Here is an 18569-nt window from a genome sequence, read left to right on the forward strand (position 1 = left end):
TCCAGTCACTTCTTAATTTATATCTCAAATTCAGTTTATCTTCGTGCCCTGGTGACTAAACAAAAGAGCTGCATGCACTTGACTGTTTGAAGAAACTGTCTCTGGGTGTGGGAAAAAAAGAAAAAAAAATTATTTAGGGATGGTGGGGGGGGAATCCAAAGTATGGAGTGAGCAGCACCATCTCCATTTAAATGGAGCATAACCAGTGCTTTGGGGTTTGGTGGGTGTGAATGTCTCATTTCACACTATGAACTTTTGAGTGTGCAATTTTATTTTTACTTCTTTTGCAACAACCACCCACCCAGGGTAAGAGCAGACTGCTCTGGCCACAAAGAAAACTTAAACACCCTGGTCATGAAATGCTGTGTCGTCTTGGGCTAATACACCTTATGTGCAGGTTTTATTTGGTGCTGGTGAATGTTACATTTGGGATTTGGATTTGCTGTGCTGAATCTCACTGGGACAGTTTGACACCCCCTGTCTGTGCCCCCCCATCTCCTCCTGGATATCCCCATTTTAGCTTTGTTCTGGGTAGAGAAGAGTCTGAGGCTTTATACCCTTCATGCTGAGGTCCTGAGGTGTTTTAGTGAAAACATATTTTAAATATTGCCCCTTTATTATGTGTTTGGGTCCTGGAGCACATGTTTTGTTCCCTGGGGTCGAGCACAGCTCCTTGATGCATTGAGAGGAGGATGCTTGTGGGTATCCCTGCTCAGAAAGACTTTGTGAAGGGATAAGGAGGAAAACATTTCTTGCTTCTTGTGTGTCTTGAAAGCAACAGCATCATGTTTGAACTTCAAGGAGCTTTCCCCAGCTAACAACTGGAAGTTGCTTCCTGGATGGCTTTTTTGCTAACACAAAACGTAGCCCAGGATTTCTGAGACCTTTTGGTGCACTTGGGCCAAATTTGAAATTAATCTAGATATTATTGTTTTGTTTTATTTGGAAAACTCCTGTACACTGTAGGTGCTGCATGTTTCCAATCTGCATCTGGTATTTGCTTTGAATCTTTGGGTCTGTTGGAATCCAAAGCCAGGAAGGTTCACGCAAAGTGTTGTGACCCAAAACTGTTTAATCTCAGATCTGTGGTCTCGGAGCCGCAGCCTGACTTGAATACCTGATGAGTATCAGCTGAGCAAGCATCTCACAATCTGACTCCTGCCCATGAACCATAAACCCTCTCCCCAGGGAACAAGAAAGTAAATTGGCCTTTGTGCAGGAACAGCCAGCTAGACCAGGGCTGTGCTTTCCTCGTGCTCAACACCAGACCCCTCAGTGCTCTGCTGCAAAGTTCTCCTTCCTTCTAAGTGAAGCCATATGAAAAAAAAAAAATTTAAAAAATTCACTTTTCTAAGGGTGGCTGAACCAAGCAATTTGTTCAAGCTATTCTTCTGGTTGATTCATTCTTAACTGAAAAAACACTGATTATATTGAAAGCAACTTGAAAAATGCCAAAAGGGAAGAAGGGGGAAACAAGTTAAACCATTTCAAACACACACAAAAACTTAAATGCAACCACAAATCATCTAAAGATGGTGTCAAGCTTAATCCCATGTTAGATATGAGTTCCTCTAGAAAATAAGACCCTAAAAGTAACCTTAACATTTATCCTTGAGTGGTCACAACAAGATCAGCTCTCTGTATCACACTTGCAAGGGTAAAAAGATCCCCTGATTTAAAGATCGAGTGAGACAGGTCTTCATTTCATTTGGCCAAAGTTTTTACTTGAATGCTCTTCAAACTGCTTTGGATCCACATACCCCCAAAAAGTCCCCAAGAGGTTCAGCAACACGAGGCCTGAAGGGAGGGATGTGCCCAGGTGTGTGGTACCTGTCTGTGTGTATATTCTCCATGGAAAAGGGTGATACGGAGGAGAAAGGTAAGGGGAAAGCACAGGCTGATGCCACAAGTTCTTGGGTAAAATGTGCTTTGTTGACGCTACAGGCTGGGCACAGAGTGGCTGGAGAGCAGCCAGGCAGAGGGACCTTGAAGCACTAATTGACAGGAAGCTCAACAGGAGCCAACAGTGTGCCCAGGTGGCCAAGAAGGCCAATGGGATCCTGTCCTGTATCAAAAATAGCGTGGCCAGCAGGCCCAGGGCAGTGACCCTTCCCCTGGACTCTGCCTTGGGGAGGCCACACCTTGAGTGTTGTGTTCAGTTCTGGGCCCCTCAGTTCAGGAAAGAGATTGAGGGGCTGGAGCAAGTCCAGAAAAGAGCAACGAGGCTGGAGAAGGGACTGGAGCACAAGTGCTGTGGGGAGAGGCTGAGGGAGCTGGGGGTGTTTAGCCTGGAGAAGAGGAGGCTCAGAGGTGACCTCAGCACTGTCTGGAACTGCCTGAAGGGAAGTTCTGGCCAGGTGGGGGTTGGTCTCTTCTCCCAGGCACTCAGCAATAGGACAAGGGGGCACGATGGGCTCAAGCTCTGCCAGGGGAAATTGAAGTTGGAGATCAGAAAAAACTTCTTTGCAGAGAGAGTGCTCAGGCATTGGAATGGGCTGCCCAGAGAGGGGGTGGATTCCCCATCCCTGGAGGTTTTTAACCTGAGATTGGCCGTGGCATTGAGTGCCATGATCTGTTAAAGGGACTGGAGTTGGACCAAGGGTTGGACTCGATGATCTTGGAGGTCTTTTCCAACCCAATCGATTCTATGATTCTAACATTTCACAAGTGCTGTCTGCATTCAGTGAGGTGTTTGGGCCGGGCTCTCTTTCCTGCTAACATTGTAAACTCTTTGTCCTTGATGAGCGTTTTTTTATCTTAAGCCCAACAGTAATTAGCCCAGGCAACAATTAGCCATGCAGCTGAAAGGGCTGGGAGGCAGCAGGGCAGCCCCTTAACCACGGGAACGTGGGGTAAGGAGCAACTTCATTTAATTAGGAGGGGTAGAAAGGCAATAATCACACACAGTACCACAGACCTGTTCTGGTGCTGATGGATTATGGTGTTCATCGAGCAGCCCAGTTTGGAGTTCCCCAGTTTGCAATGGGTAAATTAATTCAGACAAAGATTATTTACTGCCCTGTGGACAAGTACATGAGTTTGGCTTTTGACAGTGTTTTTATGTGAACTATAAAGTGATGTTGATTTTTAATATTTCATTTACTTGCCCACGGTAGGTGACATAAGTGGCTGCTGCCCAGCAATTGTGAGTCTGTTTGTGAACTTTTCACCTTGTTTCTGAGAAGCTGTTCTTCAGCTGCATCCATCATCTCTTCCTCATAATATTTTCAAATAGCAATAGATTTCATTCCCCTCCTTTGTTTTTGGGTTACTAAATCAGTCGTCTAACTGGAAAGCTTAAAGTGTTGTCAGAAATTGCATATTATGCTCTGGATTAAGGTTGTTTAGCTTGAATGTGACAAGTTGTTTAAAAATAGACTGTGTTATGCTTTGTATTCATTCTGCTCTCCAAAACTGCCTTTCATAACAATGTAAATAAAGGACTCCCAGAACTGATACAGAGGAGCTGGCACGGTTAGAAGAAAAGACTCTGCTATTGCCCAATTGACTTTAATGCAACATAAATCTTAATTATATTGAACAAGCATCAGGCTGCAAGGTCTTGGGAGATGGAGTCATTAGGTAACAGTTTACAGTGAGCATTTATCTTCAAACAAACTCCCAGGCCTCCTTAATTTCCTTTGTAGTCTCCTAAAGGAGCTGGAAACAAGAGGTTTAATATGGATTCACTTTGTGCTCAACTCATTTAGCAGCTTCCAAAGCTGAGGCCACAAAATAGGCTGGAAATTGCTAAAATAATAATTTCCAATCCTGCACACAATCGACTTACGAGGTAGCAGATGGTGTTAATGACTCCTGGGCTGCTCCTGTGTGGTGTCCTCTCTGGGAGCTCTGTGTGCTCCTCACCCACATCTGCACCACAGGATTCAGACTTGCAACTCTTGCCTAAAGTAGATACCGGGTGTGATGCTCTTCCTTTTAATCCCCACTAAGATTTTTCTCCTCAGACACGTTTTCTTACCCAGCTACTGAATGGCAGCAGGGTTCTAGATGTGGTTTCCAAAATACTTCTCTCTTTTTTCTCTGTCTGTTTTTTTCCCCCCTCAAATTGCTTTCAGATTAAAAATCCATTCTCACCTCTTTTATTTGTTGTTTCTATTTTTTTCCTCTCTCAGCTTTGGTTATCTCACACTTGCCACAAGCAATATCTATAAAATGTATTTGTAATTCCATATGCTGCAGATTTCCTTGAAGACTGTAGGGAAAGAATTACAAGATCATAGAATGTGTTGGGTTGGAAGGGACCTTTACAGATCATCTAGTCCAGTCCCCCTGCAGTGAGCAGGGACATCTTCACCTAGACCAGGTTGCTCTAACCCCTATCCAACATGAACTTGAATATTTCCAGGAATGGATTATCGATCTGTGGACACCCTGTGTCAGTTTGGGGCAAGAGTCAATTTTTTGGTGTGAAGTATTAAGAAATCCCTTAAACTTAAAGGGAATTTAATACTGTTTGGAGGTTTTTTTTGGACAGAATCCTTGGTTCCTTGCAGGATTCTCACATTCTCAGTTGAATGGCTCCAACCTAAGCCTTAAGTGGAGCTCTGTGGGTTCACCCTTGAATATCAACCCTCCTTGAAATTCCTGAAAGCTTCGCTACCAACTCATTACTCACTTGTTTAAAAACTTGGCCTCCCTCTTCTACACCTTCATTAGAACATTTTCCCCTCCCTAAGAAATGCCCTGTAAACCCAAGTGGTTACAAGAGAGCCACTGGAGATTAAACACATCTGGGGGAGTCCAGTGGAAAGGCAGGGAAGGATTAAGCAAAGCTGGTGCTTAAAGCAGCCCCCACACCCAAGGGAGGCTGAAGCTGCTGGGGCTTGGGCTCTGCCTGGGGGTCAGACCTCCACAATTAGCCAAGAGGGTGCTGTGGGTAAGATGGACTTTGATTGATCAGTCACAGCTGGTCTCCAAGGCTGGAAAAGGTGCTTCATCAGAACTGGGATTCCTCTCTGTGGCAGCCTGACTGGAGGATGGAGGGGTCTAAACCTTTCTCCCTGGTGTGATGAGGTTTCAAGAGCTAATGAGACTGAAAATATGCTGCTTTTTTGCCTCTTATTTCCCTTCCCCTTACAAACTTTTGAGCAAGTCAATTAATGATTTCCAGTAGATAGTTCTACCAATCCCTTGAGAGGTACCTGGGAATTCTGGCTGCAAGTTGCCATTCCCATAGCAAGGAAGCAATTTGGGTCTGGAGGTCCCACTGTAGCCCCTCTGAGGGCAGGGGGTCTGCTGGAACTGTGTCTGGGCTGGGGAGGGGCAGTGCTGGACAGTTTATCCAAACTTCAAAGAGGAGAACTCTGACATTCCGATTGCTGGAGATGCAGTTGCACACTTGAGCACAGAAATGTTTATGCAACAGGGGAAATTCTGATAGGAGGGCAGAAATATTTAATAGTCTTTGTTTATGGTCCTTTCCCAGCAGAGAGGAGAGGGAGCAGTGTAGTTTCACAGATAAGAAGCGAACCCTTGCTTTTTGTTGACATTGCTGTCACTCAGCAAATGCTCCACCAGAGCAGGCTGACCTGCTGCAGAAGGGTAGAAAAAGTGGCTTTTTCTTCCCACCTGGCAGTGCAGGTGTTGTGGGAGAGGGGATGCTGCCAGGCCCAGAGAGGGAGAGGCTGCAACACACTGGCATGAAGGACAAGGTGCTGTGGCTTTGTCAGGGGTCTGGATGTGCTGGAGGAGGGTTCTGCATCTGAGTTTGAGTCCTTTTATCCTTAATTAAGGGTTTTCTGGTATTTATGATGCTTTATCAATCCCTCAGCCCTTGCTTTCCAGAAGGGTAAGACTACAACCAAGCTTTATATCTGAAATTATAACTATGTGACCAGATCTAGGCTGTGTCAGCTGCCTGCAGTAAAAACCTTCTGACTCAGATAATGGTTAGCACCAAAAGGTTTGCATTCCTTGCTTTAATACTTTAACTGTTGTGATTTCCCAGCCTTTAACAGCCATTTTCAGCACGCAGGGACTGCCACCTGCTCTGCAAAGTTGTTTTTTCCAGAATTTTGAAGCATGTAAGACTTGGTTCTTTTTACTGTGTGAGCAATACCTTTGAGTAACTTCAAAACCTGCTGCCCAGCTTGCCCAGCAGCCTGACCCTGGCTTTTCCACCAAAATTATAAATGTTGTGAAAGGCTGGTATTTAAGGTGTTCAGCCTACTGATGTTTTTGGTAGCTGGGAAGGAGGGGGAGACTGGAGGTGGGCTGGATCCAAAGGGGAGGACATGTGGTGGGTGCTCTGCTGAACTCTGTCCATGGGCCATCACTAACTCTGTGCTCTGCTTCCCACAGGCCCTCCAGGGAGGAGAGGGAAGCCAGGCCGGCGTGGGGAACCTGGTGAGTGTCACCTCTGGGTGTCATGGGGTGGGCCTGGAGCCTTTTGGTGATGACACTGGTCACTGTCACCTGCCAGGCTGTAGAGCGGGAGCTTCCCACAACTCTGTGGGCTGGACACGAAGGTTTCTATAAAAAAACCCTCAAAAATATAGCAAAACACTTTAAAAAAACATAAAGGAAAAACCAAACAATGGAAACAAACAAACCCAACTCAACTCAGCCACTGCTGCTGTATATTTTATCCATCCTTCTGTGTCTCCCTTGCAGCATTCAGCCCCCTTACTGTCCCACCCAGCACTGAAACAGGGCTGTGAGTCAGCACAGACCCAGAATCCCCAGACATGTCAGATGGGAGGGGGGCCCTGGCTCCTTCTCTGCCTGTGGACATGTCCATACATTCCCACGTGCTGGATGGTGCCTGCATTTCAGAGCCAGGGATAACCAAACCTCAGCCACCTGACCATCAGTGTGCCCTCAATGGGGTGAAACCACAGAGCAGCCTGGCTGGGGATTTTTATTTGAGTTGTTTAATATTATGTCTCTGTCACTTCGGTGAGTCTGGTGGGGCTTTGCATTTTTTCTCCCTGTCTTGTGAAATGGGAAAGGATTTCATGTTGTTCACCTTCTGCTGTTGAGTCTGAGAGTTGTTGGAAAGGGGGAAGATGCAGTTGGCATTGCTTTTTCTAAGGAGACAGGCAGGGATATACCTGGAAAGCCACAGTTTGTAGCTGCCTCTGCATGGCAGCAAACAGCAGATTAAATTTTGCACTTCTCTGCTCTTGGCTTCCTGAACATTGAGACCTTGAACAGGAACCAGGTAGATTTTAATTTTGCAAAGAGGCTGATTCTGTGCTCTGCTGGCTCTTGCTATAGAAGACACATGAGTGGGTTTTCAAGAAGGGGAAGCATAACTTTCTGATCACCAATATTTTAAACAATTTTTTTTTTAACTCTGGGGAAAGGAAGTTGAGGAGGTTTGTGCTGCACAGCAGCACATGAACTGGTGGACTGATCTCCATGGAAGGTAGGAGGCATTTCCCTTCTCTTCCAATGATGGTGTTTCAGTGTGTCAGGTATTTTCTGAGACACTTTTGTTCCTGAAACATCAGGGGTTTACTCCTGGCCAAGGGATGGGCACTGCACTCATGGGGGTGGTGGTACATCCCAGCCAGCTTCATGAAACCCCATTTTCCTTGCAGTAGGAACAACCACCAGATAGAGATTCTTTTGTTTGCTTAGTTTTTAACTATCACGAAAGGTTTTAAGCAGCACAGTGGAGTAGAGCATTCAACCAAGGGCAACTAGAGAGGTCAGCCAATGAATCTGGTTTTATATGCAGGCATTTGTGTAAAGGCTGTCCAAAATCTGCTTCCAGTCCACACAGAGACCTGGGAGGGAGTGCTGAGCTTGCACATGCCCTTCAGTCCCTTCTCCCTGTTGCATGCAAAAGCTTTGGAGAAGCAATATTTGCTCTTGTGCTCTGACATGTCTGCAAATGCCACTTGAGCATCCCTCAGAAACAGAAAGCTGCCAGGGAATCAGTGCAGAACCAGCAAGAAGACCAAAGGAAAAAAAAAGAAAAAATCATGGATAACAAAAAACCTCAAAGGTTAATATCAAGTTTTTCTGAACTGTTTTGTAAAATCAAGGAGAGTGCAGCAGCCACCCATGTGCACACAGACACACACTCAGTGGGGCACAGCAGCCAAATCCCAGGAATTCAGTGCAGTCCCTGTGGGTTGTCCCCCTGCACTGCAGAGAGCAGACACCCGCTGGATGTTGCTCTTGGCTGAGCTCCAGATGTGTGTTTGTCCAGATAGCTTGAATATCTATTTCTATATTTGTTTGAGAACCTGACCACACATAAACCAGGTCGTTGTTCCTTTGCTACAGCTGATAAATGTGAATAAAACTTGGTTTGTGTAGCACCCTGGTGTCCATCCCCGGGGACACTGCCTGGTGAGAGCTCCACAACCTCCAGCCAAGGGCTGGTGGAGAGCCAGAAGGTTCAGTGCTGGGCTCAGCCCTGCCAAGGGAGGCTTTTCTCCTGGCAACTGTTGAAATGACCATGTTGAAAAACTTCTGATTCATGTTAAAGCTTTCAATGGATATCTCTAAGAAACAAGCAGAGAAACTTTTAAGAGATACTTCTGTCCTTTTTAAATCACACCCTCCTGTTGATTTAAACCAAGACTGAAATTTGCTTTTTTCTTTTTCTGAGATGGACTTAGATTAAAAAAAATATTAATCCAACAGCTCTGTTTCTCTAAACTAAGAATCCATCATCCTGAAAACATTGGGACAACCACTCTCTACCACAGAAAGAACCATACCATAAAAAGCTAATTTTTAAAAGGTTTCTAGGGGGAAAAAATTAACAAGTTAGAATGTCTGGAAGTGGGGCAAGCCTGGCTCCACGTGCTTCAAAAAGCACTTGTCAAACCATGGGGGTGAACCCCTGGAACCTGCCAAGGGCAGGTGGTGGGTCCTGCTGAGGCCCTTCTCTGGGCTTGGCTTAGTTTATTTTGTTGTAGAGGAGCATAAAGGCTACAAGTTTTCCCACTGGGGAGCCCTGGAGGGGCTGTGCCAAACCCCAGCCTTCCCTTGGGCTTCACATCTCTGGTGGCAGCTGGAACTTCCCTGCTGTCATCCCTCCCTGAGCTCAGACACACAGATCAGGTCCCTGGGGGAGTGTTTGTGCTGCTGTCAGCCCAGCTGAACAAACCAGGGAGGAACTGAGTGACATGGCTCCATCTGACACACCTTATTTACTCTCTCCATCACCTGGCCCTGTGGGAACCCCAGTGAACAGCAGAAATGTCCTGGAGCTGCTGCAGTGACATTCCCCTGGCACTACCACTGGGAAAGAGTTACTTTGGAAAACCAATTTATTCTACCCTGAGGGCAGGAAAGTCACCCAAAACCCAGCAGTTTTCCTGGGGAAATGTCATATTTGAGCCCCTTTTGGCTGTTTGGTTTGGCCCAGTGTGCTCCAAGCTCCATCCCATCCTGCCAGAACCAACCTCAGGTCCCAACATTCTTGTTCCTGTAGATGAGCATCAGCACATTTCTCTTGCAGCTGGAAATTAAGCACAGCCTTGAAGACCCAACTGCACCCACCCATGGAAATAGTTGGTGTATGACAAGAAAAACACATTTTAATACAACTTCACATGGGATTTTGAGCCCTCCCTGAGTGTGAGGTGGAAGGTTTTGCAGCGCTCGCTGTCGTGGTGGGTCCTGACAACCAGCCTGCACATCTCAGAGTCAGTTCTTCTTCTGTACCAAAGGCAAAAGCAGGTTTAATGTCATGTTAGCTTATTCTTTCAGTGTGATATGTCCCAGTGAGGACACAGTTCAACTGTTGGAGTGAGTGTTTGTGAAATAACACGGATTTTCTCCAGGGCCCTGGGAGGTTCTGCTTCCCCTCTTGCTGCCACCTGGTGCTGTGTGAGTGGGGTGGGGGTGGATGTGCAGCCCTCTCTGGGGTTTGGGGGAAGATTGATCCATACCAGGGTGCTCCTGAAGGATCCAGGATTTGGGAATTTAGTTAAAGTATTGGTTCAAAATCTTTGCATAACTAGATGGTGGGAGACGATGCTCAAGTCTCTCATAAGGCTCTGCTGCTCTCTCTCCCTGGCTTAGACTGATCCAAAAATTACTGTGGATCTCAAAATCCCTCAAGATAAATAGGAGCAAATACATATGAAATGTTCACTCTGAGAAGCCTCTGAGCACATCTCTGCTCTCCAGCATGAAACAAGAGCTGGTTCTGCCCATGAACACCCAGAGCTGATGGGCTGTGGTGTTGGGAGCACCTGTTTGCATCAACTGTGAACAGCTCCAGCCCTTGGGGACAAACCCTGGCTGTTGGAGGCACAAAACTGCCCCAACAGGTAGGTCTGATAGGGAATTTTTAAATTAAATCTTATTCCATTGGAAAATATTGACTTGGCATTATTACTGTTCCTGGCAGTAAAAGTTTTGTTTGCAAAATTTTTCCATTTCAGTAACACTTGTTGGCAAAATATGTTGAAATTGTTGAATTGGGATAAAACTCCTCTGCCCAGCACCCATGGCTTTTGGTTTCCAAGTTTACATTGTGCTGCAAGTGTTGCTTTAATTTGAACTGCTAAGAAAGTTTTAATTCAAAGGGAGGAGGGTTGTTTGTTTGGGTGGGTTTTTTCCTTATAGCTGTCCTGTTTATACAAATATCCTGGAACAGGGAAGAATCTAAAGCTCTTTTTAAGAATAAAAGCCAACTGATTTCTATGCAGGGAAGTGTTATTTCTCTCCCAGCTCTACATGTACTTAAATCTAGTATTTTACACATTAAGATCTACCCTTTCAACCCCATTGGCCCTGTGATTGAGCTGACAAGTGTAAATATATAGTTGTTATTCAGTAAGCACATGGGTGGGTGTATGTGGGTAAATCACACAGAAATTTGTATTTATCTGGGGATTTTCATTGTTCCTTTTATTTCTTATGAACTGCCTATGCAGAACCTGATACCCAAGGGCTTTTTCTGCTGAACTTCAGGGAAAATCTGACTTGTCCCCCACGTCTCTCAGTGAGGAGCCTCTCTGCCAGCAGAGCATATTCCCCATGTGCCCCAGAAATGAGGCACAGACAGGAGTTAGAGGCCAACAAATACCATTTCCCAGACCCTTTGTGACTCCTTATGAGTGTATTTGTTCTCCTTCTTGTTGCCCATAGCTCAGTTACTCCCCTTACAGTATCCTGAATTAATGCTGTGTATACATATTGTGTGTGTGCATAAATACACACAGCTATGTGTTTATATAGATATTTATGTGAAGGGACTGGAGCACAAGCGCTGTGGGGAGAGGCTGAGGGAGCTGGGGGTGTTCAGCCTGGAGAAGAGGAGGCTCAAAGGTGACCTCATCACTGCCTGGAACTACCTGAAGGGAAGTTCTGGCCAGGTAGGGGTTGGTCTCTTCTCCCAGGCAAACAACAGGAGAACAAGAGAGCACAGCTTGAGCTCTGCCAAGGGAGTTTTAGGTTGGAGATCAGGAAGAAATTCTTTGCAGAGAGAGTGCTCAGGCATTGGAATGGGCTGCCCAGAGAGGGGGTGGATTCCCCATCCCTGGAGATTTTTCAGCTGAGCTTGGCCGTGGCACTGAGTGCCATGATCTGGTAAAGGGACTGGAGTTGGACCAAGGGTTGGACTCGATGATCTGGGAGGTCTTTTCCAACCCAATCGATTCTATGATTCCATTCTATGAAAGATCAGTGTGACTCCACTGATGAGGTGGAAAACATCCCAAGGTGCACAGACAGTCCCCAATCCACAGGGATTCCTTCCTGGGTTTGAGGAAAGCACTTGAAAAGAGCCCTTTCCTGCACGTGTTGGGGTTAAAAACAGTAGCTGAGAAAAGCAAAAAAAGGCAACAAATTCCAAAGAGCTTATAATTGGTACATGATTGAATCCCATATTAAAATAATTTCCTGCCTGCCTCTCACTTGAGACTTGGTCTTTGCCTTTTCCACAAAAGGGCTTTTGTGGGCAGCGAGTTAATAAATCAGGTTTATGATTCTCAGTTAATAAATTGGCACAGAGCCACTGACTTCTGCATTCAGAAGAAATTAAACCAAGGGAAGGGAGTGGAGAACCTGTGTGAATTTTGGCACCAAAGAAAACAGGCTCCAGGCATGGAGGGAGGTGGGGAGGTCCCTCCTGCCCTCTGTGTGCTCTCAGCTGTGCCTCTGTGTGTGCCACTGACCATGTTCAGGTGACAGCCACAGGTTCATAGGATGGTTCTTGGTGCTTTGCTAGTCTTTACTTGCTGCTTATCCCCATTCTTAGGCTTTTCTTGGTTTTTGTTTTGTTTTGGGGTTTTTTATTCAACTTAGTAATGTTTTATTTTTAAAACAAATTTTAAAACCCTTGAAAAGTCATTCACTTAAAATTTGCTTCTTGATTAATATTGTTGAATAACATAAGACAGACAAAGCTGATTTTTTTTCTCTTTCTATTTTGATTTTCCCAATGTTTTTCTTTTCTAATTGTGATTGGTTTCTGGTGTTGGACAGAGAATGAAGTAGAACAAAGCTATAGGCTACTCTGTGTGAACAGGGAGTGCAGTGTGGAAGTTCCAGCCAGGTGGGGGTTGGTCTCTTCTCCCAGGCACTCAGCAATAGGACAAGGGGGCACAGCCTCAAGTGCTGCCAGGGGAAATTTAACTTGGAGATCAGAAAAAAATTCTTTGCAGAGAGAGTGCTCAGGCATTGGAATGGGCTGCCCAGAGAGGGGGTGGATTCCCCATCCCTGGAGGTTTTTAAACTGAGCTTGGCCGTGGCACTGAGTGCCATGATCTGGTAAAGGGACTGGAGTTGGACCAAGGGTTGGACTTGATGATCTCGGAGGTCTTTTCCAACCCAATCAATTCTATGATTGCTTTGGATCAGAGCTCAGTGTTCACATCTGTGCAGCACCAGCCTAGGCAAGTGGTGGGAAAACTGAGGAATTGGTGGGACAGGTGGTGAAAAGCCCTGCATTTTTGGGGAATATCATGGGGATATTTATTTTTCTACTACCATTAATCCCAGCTTTGGGCTGTGGCTCTGGCACCTGAGGTCTCATGTTGGTGTGGTGGGTATTTCCCTGGATCAAAGGCACTGTGCACCACTCCATTGGCTGCCTCTGAGCATGGCAGAGCCCTTGAGCAGGGGCCACATGGGGGTGACCCAGGCCTGGGGGGTTGTGTGCCATGCTTTGAGGTCAGGGAGCGATGGGGACCAAACAGCGGCAGCACTGGGATGTGTGGGACCTGCAGCAGTGTCCTCAGGAGGTGCCCACCACACTGCTCCTCTGGCTCCTGCAAGCATCAATCCCTCTCCTCTTGCACAACCTGAATTAAAAATAAGGTCCATGGTGAAAATACAGTTTTTATTCATAAAAATCTGCACATTTTTCCAACCACTGCTGTCTGCTTTTTGCTGGCAAGTTGCAGGTGATGCCCCAGGCCCTCATGCACGTGGGCAAAGCCTTGTGATGTGCTGGTGAGGGGAGAGGGAACAGAGTCACACTGGGAAAAAGGTGGGAAAAGACTGGGTTGGCACCTCTGTCAGCAGCACAGGTGAGATGGTCCTGCAGCAGGAGGGTACAGATGGTGTTAAATATATCTGGAAAGTGGGAATTGAACTGAGAAGTCCTGAAGAGACCTGGTGTTGGTTCCTCCTGTGTGCTGTTCTATCAGATTATACTTTTATTTTGTATTTAAGTGACTCTTTTTTCTTTTTCTTTTGTTTTCCAGGACCTGCAGTAAGTATCGTGGATTTTACTGTTGGATCACCAAAGTTAAGGCTTCCCCTTTCCCTACTTTTCAGTGACCTTGAAAAGCACAGCATTTTTTGGTGGAGGTGTGTCTGGAAGCAGAATTGGTACCAGATGCTGCTGGTTTGGGATTTTTTTTTTATGATTGTAGACAAATAGAAGGGGGAAGGGGAATTTTAAAATGTTGAACTTGCTGCCCTGAGGGTCTTCCCGTAATTTTAAGCTCAGAAAATATTCAGTAAAAAGAGATTTCTCCCTTCAGAGTTCTTTAATCTGTCTCCATTTAACAGAAATAGTGCTGTACTAATATTTTAACATGTTTTAGTGGGTTGTTGGTTCTAAGCTTGGTCTTGCTTTTCTTATCTGTTTTGTTTCCATCATTTAATACGGGTTTGGTCACCTCACAAGGGGGGCTAGAGGGAAAGCTATAACTTGCTTGCTTCTCCCTTTGAAGTCTTGGGGAGAATAATGAGAATTTCTACCAATGCAACAAGAAAATTTATGGGGAAAAATAGTTGTTTGAAGGGGTAATAGTTGAAAATGTGTCAACTCCTCCTTCCAAATATTCAGACGTGCTTTTGGCTGTGCCACCACATCCAAATCTGTTGTTCTCCTGCTGGTTTGGGAGTGTGAATTTATGTTTTGTTTGTGCCCTTCAAGTTGCTGAGGAATTGTTTGAAAAAAATAAAATAGTTATGGGTATTGGGTGCTCCTGGTTTGCTGCCTTCCTTCCCCAGGAGGAGGAGAGGTGCAGGCTGTTTGCAGCCACATTTCCTTCTCTGTTGTTACAATAACAGAGACGTTTCTTCACGTTGTTCTCTTCCTATGGAGTCTCACTGGGATGAAAAAGGATCATTTTAGGAAAAATAAATTTGGTAGCTATATCTGGGCTAAGTAATTTCCAGTTCTGTGAATGTGTTCACAAGCCAAAAGGTGACTAGGAATGCACGAGAAGTGTTGGGATTGTCACAGCCCCGTGGCTTTGGTTCTCCTGGGATTGGGATTGGCAGCACTGCCTGTGGGGTTTAGTGAAGGGCTTTGAGCCCTTTGAATTTCTGCTTCTATTTCAAGTTCAGCTTTTAATGTGAAGACTAAAGAGGGAGTTGAGCAAAGTGATTATTTGGGTGATTTGAAGGAGCAAACTGGGAGGTTGTGGAGAGCATCCTCTGAGGCTGAGCATTGGCATGTGGAGCCAGGGAGGCCCTTTGGATGCTGAAGCTGATCCCCACAGGGCGTCTGCCTGGCACTTAATTTTTTGCCTTTATGCAATTGCTGCAATTTGGCTGAATTATTTAAGAAAACCAATAACTTCTCGACAGGTTATAAGTGAAGAGGACACTGGGATGCTGGCTGTTTAAAGCTCCATAAATACACCTTTTACAGGGCATCTTCCTCTTGACTGCAGTGCTTTGGCTGATTCAGAGTGGCTTTCTCTGGCTGGTTTGGCTGTGCTGCTGCCCAGAGGGTGTTGCAGCCCACCCGCAGCCGCCCTGCCTCACGTGTGCTGCCTGCTCACGTTTATTGGATGGGATTTGACATAGCAACATATGGTGCACTATTAATTTTTCTTTGTCTCTGGTTGCTTTCATTTCCTGGTTCCCACGGCACTATTGAATTGCAAACAGAGCACAGGGGAGATTTAACACAAACAAGACCTTTTTTTCTTTTTTCTTTTTTTTTTTTCCCCCTTTTCCCTTGCCCTTCTTTAAAAGAGCTCCTGGTTTAGTTCAGTTTTGTTTTGGGGTTGGTTTTTGGTTTTGGTTTGGTTTGGTTTTGGTTTTTATTCAATCCTACTTTTTAGCATAAGCAGTATTTGCCAGAGACTTCTTTAAGCATAATATAAGTCCTAGAACCCACAGAACCACAATATTATTTTATTTCAGCAGTCCTGTATTTATTGGTTTCTTTTGTTTCTTGATTTTGGCCATAAGGAATCAATTACTTCTTCCATGTACAGCATCACACTGCTCAGACTGTATCCTCAATTCTGTTGTTCCCTAGTAGCAGTTGTGCTGGTATTTTATTTTTTTGGCTGTCATAATCTAGTTATGTATATGAAATTACTGGAATTTGCGGTGCAGGATTTGTGGCTGCTGGGTGATTGATTGTCCTGTCTGTGAGTAAGGGGTTTTCTGCTTAGATATGCTTTAAACCTTCTGTTTTGGAGGGTATTAAAATCACATGGTGGGGAGGAAATTTCTGCAATTGAAAGATAGAATTACCACAGACTGTAATTAAACATTTACAGCCCCAGATATTAGCAGACATGTATTATTGTGCTGGCTGGGGAACTCCCCAGCAAGCGAGGGCTGGGCCTTCCAAGTGTTTCCCATTTATCCCTGTGTGCTCCAGTGCCATACATCTCCATAAAAACCTCACTGTACACTTTATCCCAAGACTGTAATTTGTTAAATAGGCAGTTGTTGAAGTCGACACTGTTGCTGGATGGAGCACGGGGGTGCTGCAGGAGGCACTGGGAGCTGTGGGGACACTTGGGGAGAGGGAGAGCCCCTGTAGGGGGTGTGGAGGGGGCTGTTCCATGCCATGGGAAATGCCTGAGTCCCCTCTCTACCCACAGTGCTGACATAACCTGTGTTTGTGGTAGCAGATGACATTGCTGTACCAGAAATACACTTTACTGCCTACTTGTGTATCAGCTAATACTTAACAGCTCCTTCCCAGGAGGCTGCCTTAGGTCTGGCTTTGTGCTGGAGCTCACGGTGTTGAACGGCAGCTCGAGCTGTAAACGCCTTTGGGAACGTCCCAAGGAGAGCAGAAAAGGTGGAATATCCTGAGTGGGTTGGGTTTTACTCTGCTGGCCTTGCAGGTGTTGCTGGCTGCTTAAGCAGGGTCTTTCCCCGTAGCATCAGCTGTGCTTTCTGCTTCATTGCAAAGCAAGGCAAAGCTTAGATGTGAGCTGGGAGAGCTGCATCCTGTGAGGAGATTGATGGATCCAAGAGGGGGAAACCCTCACTGAGCCGAGTGCTGGAGCAGGTTGGGAGCTGTGCTTGCTGGCTCAGCAGCCACAGCCTCCCCGACCCCTCCCCAGCCTCTGGGTGCTTCCATTCCTCCTGGTACCCACGTCTCAGGGCAGGATCCAGTTCATGGCCAGCATCCAGTGTGTGCCATGCATATCCCTGGCTCCAGGGCTGGCAGGGGCTGAGCACAGGCAGCAGGGATGGGTGCGAGTTGGCAAACCCCTCGGTAAGTAGCCAGAGGGAACCCACGAGATCAAAATCGGGGGATAACACACTGGAAGTGTGACCTTTCTGACAGGAAAATTGCCCTCCCCTCAGGAGTTTAGTCTCAGGGCTGGCTGGGGGCTGGTGGCCCCATCTCCTGCCTGCTGCTCTGTGTTGTCATGCTGCTGCTGCAGATGCACTGACTGACTTGTCTCCCTTGTTCCCCCCCCACAGGGGCAGTCAGGACGCGATGGTTACCCGGTAACTCCCCTCTTCCTTTTATTTGATTCTCTTCTAATCTGCACTCTGTGCTCCTCTCAGTCTTTTCCCATGACTTGAATTTCTTTGCCTTTCTTGAATTCTCTTTTTTTTTTTAATCTTCTTCCCTCCTTCTTTATCAGCAATAGCTTTTGAGAGATTTAGCCTTAAAGCTCAGAAGCCTGTGCAATATTCTCCATTACTGTTTATAGGGGTGAAATACTTGAACCCTTTCATGGTGATATTCATGCTCTTGTCTAAAGAGTTCACTGGATCCCAAAGTCTTAGTGAAGACTTTGGGATTTGTCCTACTTAGAGCTGAAAGTGGCCAAATTTGGGAATACTGTTGAAAGAGCCACAGGTGTGGAGATGGATCCTCATTTGCCCATCTCCAAAAATTTTTTCCCTGGGAGCAGAGATGTCCTGCTGTGGTGTGCAGGAGGAGGGAGTCCTTGTTCTGGCTGGATCCCAAATCACATCCCCTCATCCCCATTAATGCACTGGCATGGCCATGGTGCTCCAGCTCTGATGGACTCAGTGCCTGGTGTGATGGGCTGGTGAAAACCTCCATGCAGATTCTCCATGTTCACAGCACGTTTCCATCTCTGCACCTGCTTTTTGAATGGGTGCAGTGTCTCCTGTGCTGCCTGATGCTCTGGAAGGGCTTCTTGGCTATTCTTAGCCTTCTCCTTCCTGTGCTTGATGCCTTTTTTTTATTTTTCTTTCCATTTTTTTTTCTTGAAGGAGTGTGTGAGGTAAACTCCTTTGTTGTCTCTGCCACCCTGTGCCCTGACTCAGTTCCCCCTGAATGTCCATAACCAAACATCTGTGGAGTTTTGTGTCATGGAGCTCAAGGCAGAAGGATTGAAAGGGAATTCCAGAGCTGTTTGCAGTTCTCACTTCCCCTGGAGCTAATTTTGCAGAACCAGCCTGTGCTGCCGTGTCATCCCTAACAGGATGCATCCCGAACTTGGGGCTCCACCAAATGATTTGGGCAAGTGAAGCTCAGTGTGAGGGAAGAGCAGGGCTGGTGGTGTCCAGGGAAGGGGTTTGTCTCCCTCAGGCGGTCCCTGCCCGCAGCAGCCCCGACCCCGACCATGCTGAAGCAAGGAGGTTGTACAGAGGCACCAGCGGTCTGTTGGAAACTGAGAGTTTAATTGATTAGAAATCAAGATGTGACACTTTGCTCTAATGGGCTGTTAATGTCCGTTCTAGGATGGCTTCTTGCCCCTGTGGGATGTGGTGAACCACTGCTGGAGTAGCAGGGCCCGTGGCAGGTTTATCCCTTCTCCTCTGTCTCAGTCATGTTCTGGCAAAGCTGTGTGTGTGGTGTAGTTGTAGAGTTCTGAAAGCCAGAAGTGCTGGGAGAAAGTAATGACTGTTCCCAAGGACAGAGCACCATCAGTGCCTCCAGTGGCAGCCTGGCACCTTGCCCATCTCAGCTCCTGGTGTGGGACTTT

At 46.2% G+C, this 18569-nt stretch overlaps 1 protein-coding gene across 1 annotated transcript in view; it reads left to right on the plus strand.

Annotated features, from left to right (window-relative positions):
* The window catches only part of COL23A1 (collagen type XXIII alpha 1 chain), a 179462-nt gene that overhangs the window by 121628 nt on the left and 39265 nt on the right, over positions 1–18569 (plus strand). Inside the window, exons 3-5 of the mRNA XM_071570684.1 lie at positions 6325–6369; positions 13650–13657; positions 17086–17112. Coding sequence (XP_071426785.1) covers positions 6325–6369; positions 13650–13657; positions 17086–17112 — 80 coding nt within the window. The remainder of the gene's footprint in view (positions 1–6324; positions 6370–13649; positions 13658–17085; positions 17113–18569) is intronic.

Source organism: Pithys albifrons, chromosome 15, assembly GCF_047495875.1.
Source record: "Pithys albifrons albifrons isolate INPA30051 chromosome 15, PitAlb_v1, whole genome shotgun sequence".
In the NCBI taxonomy this organism is placed as follows: domain Eukaryota; kingdom Metazoa; phylum Chordata; class Aves; order Passeriformes; family Thamnophilidae; genus Pithys; species Pithys albifrons.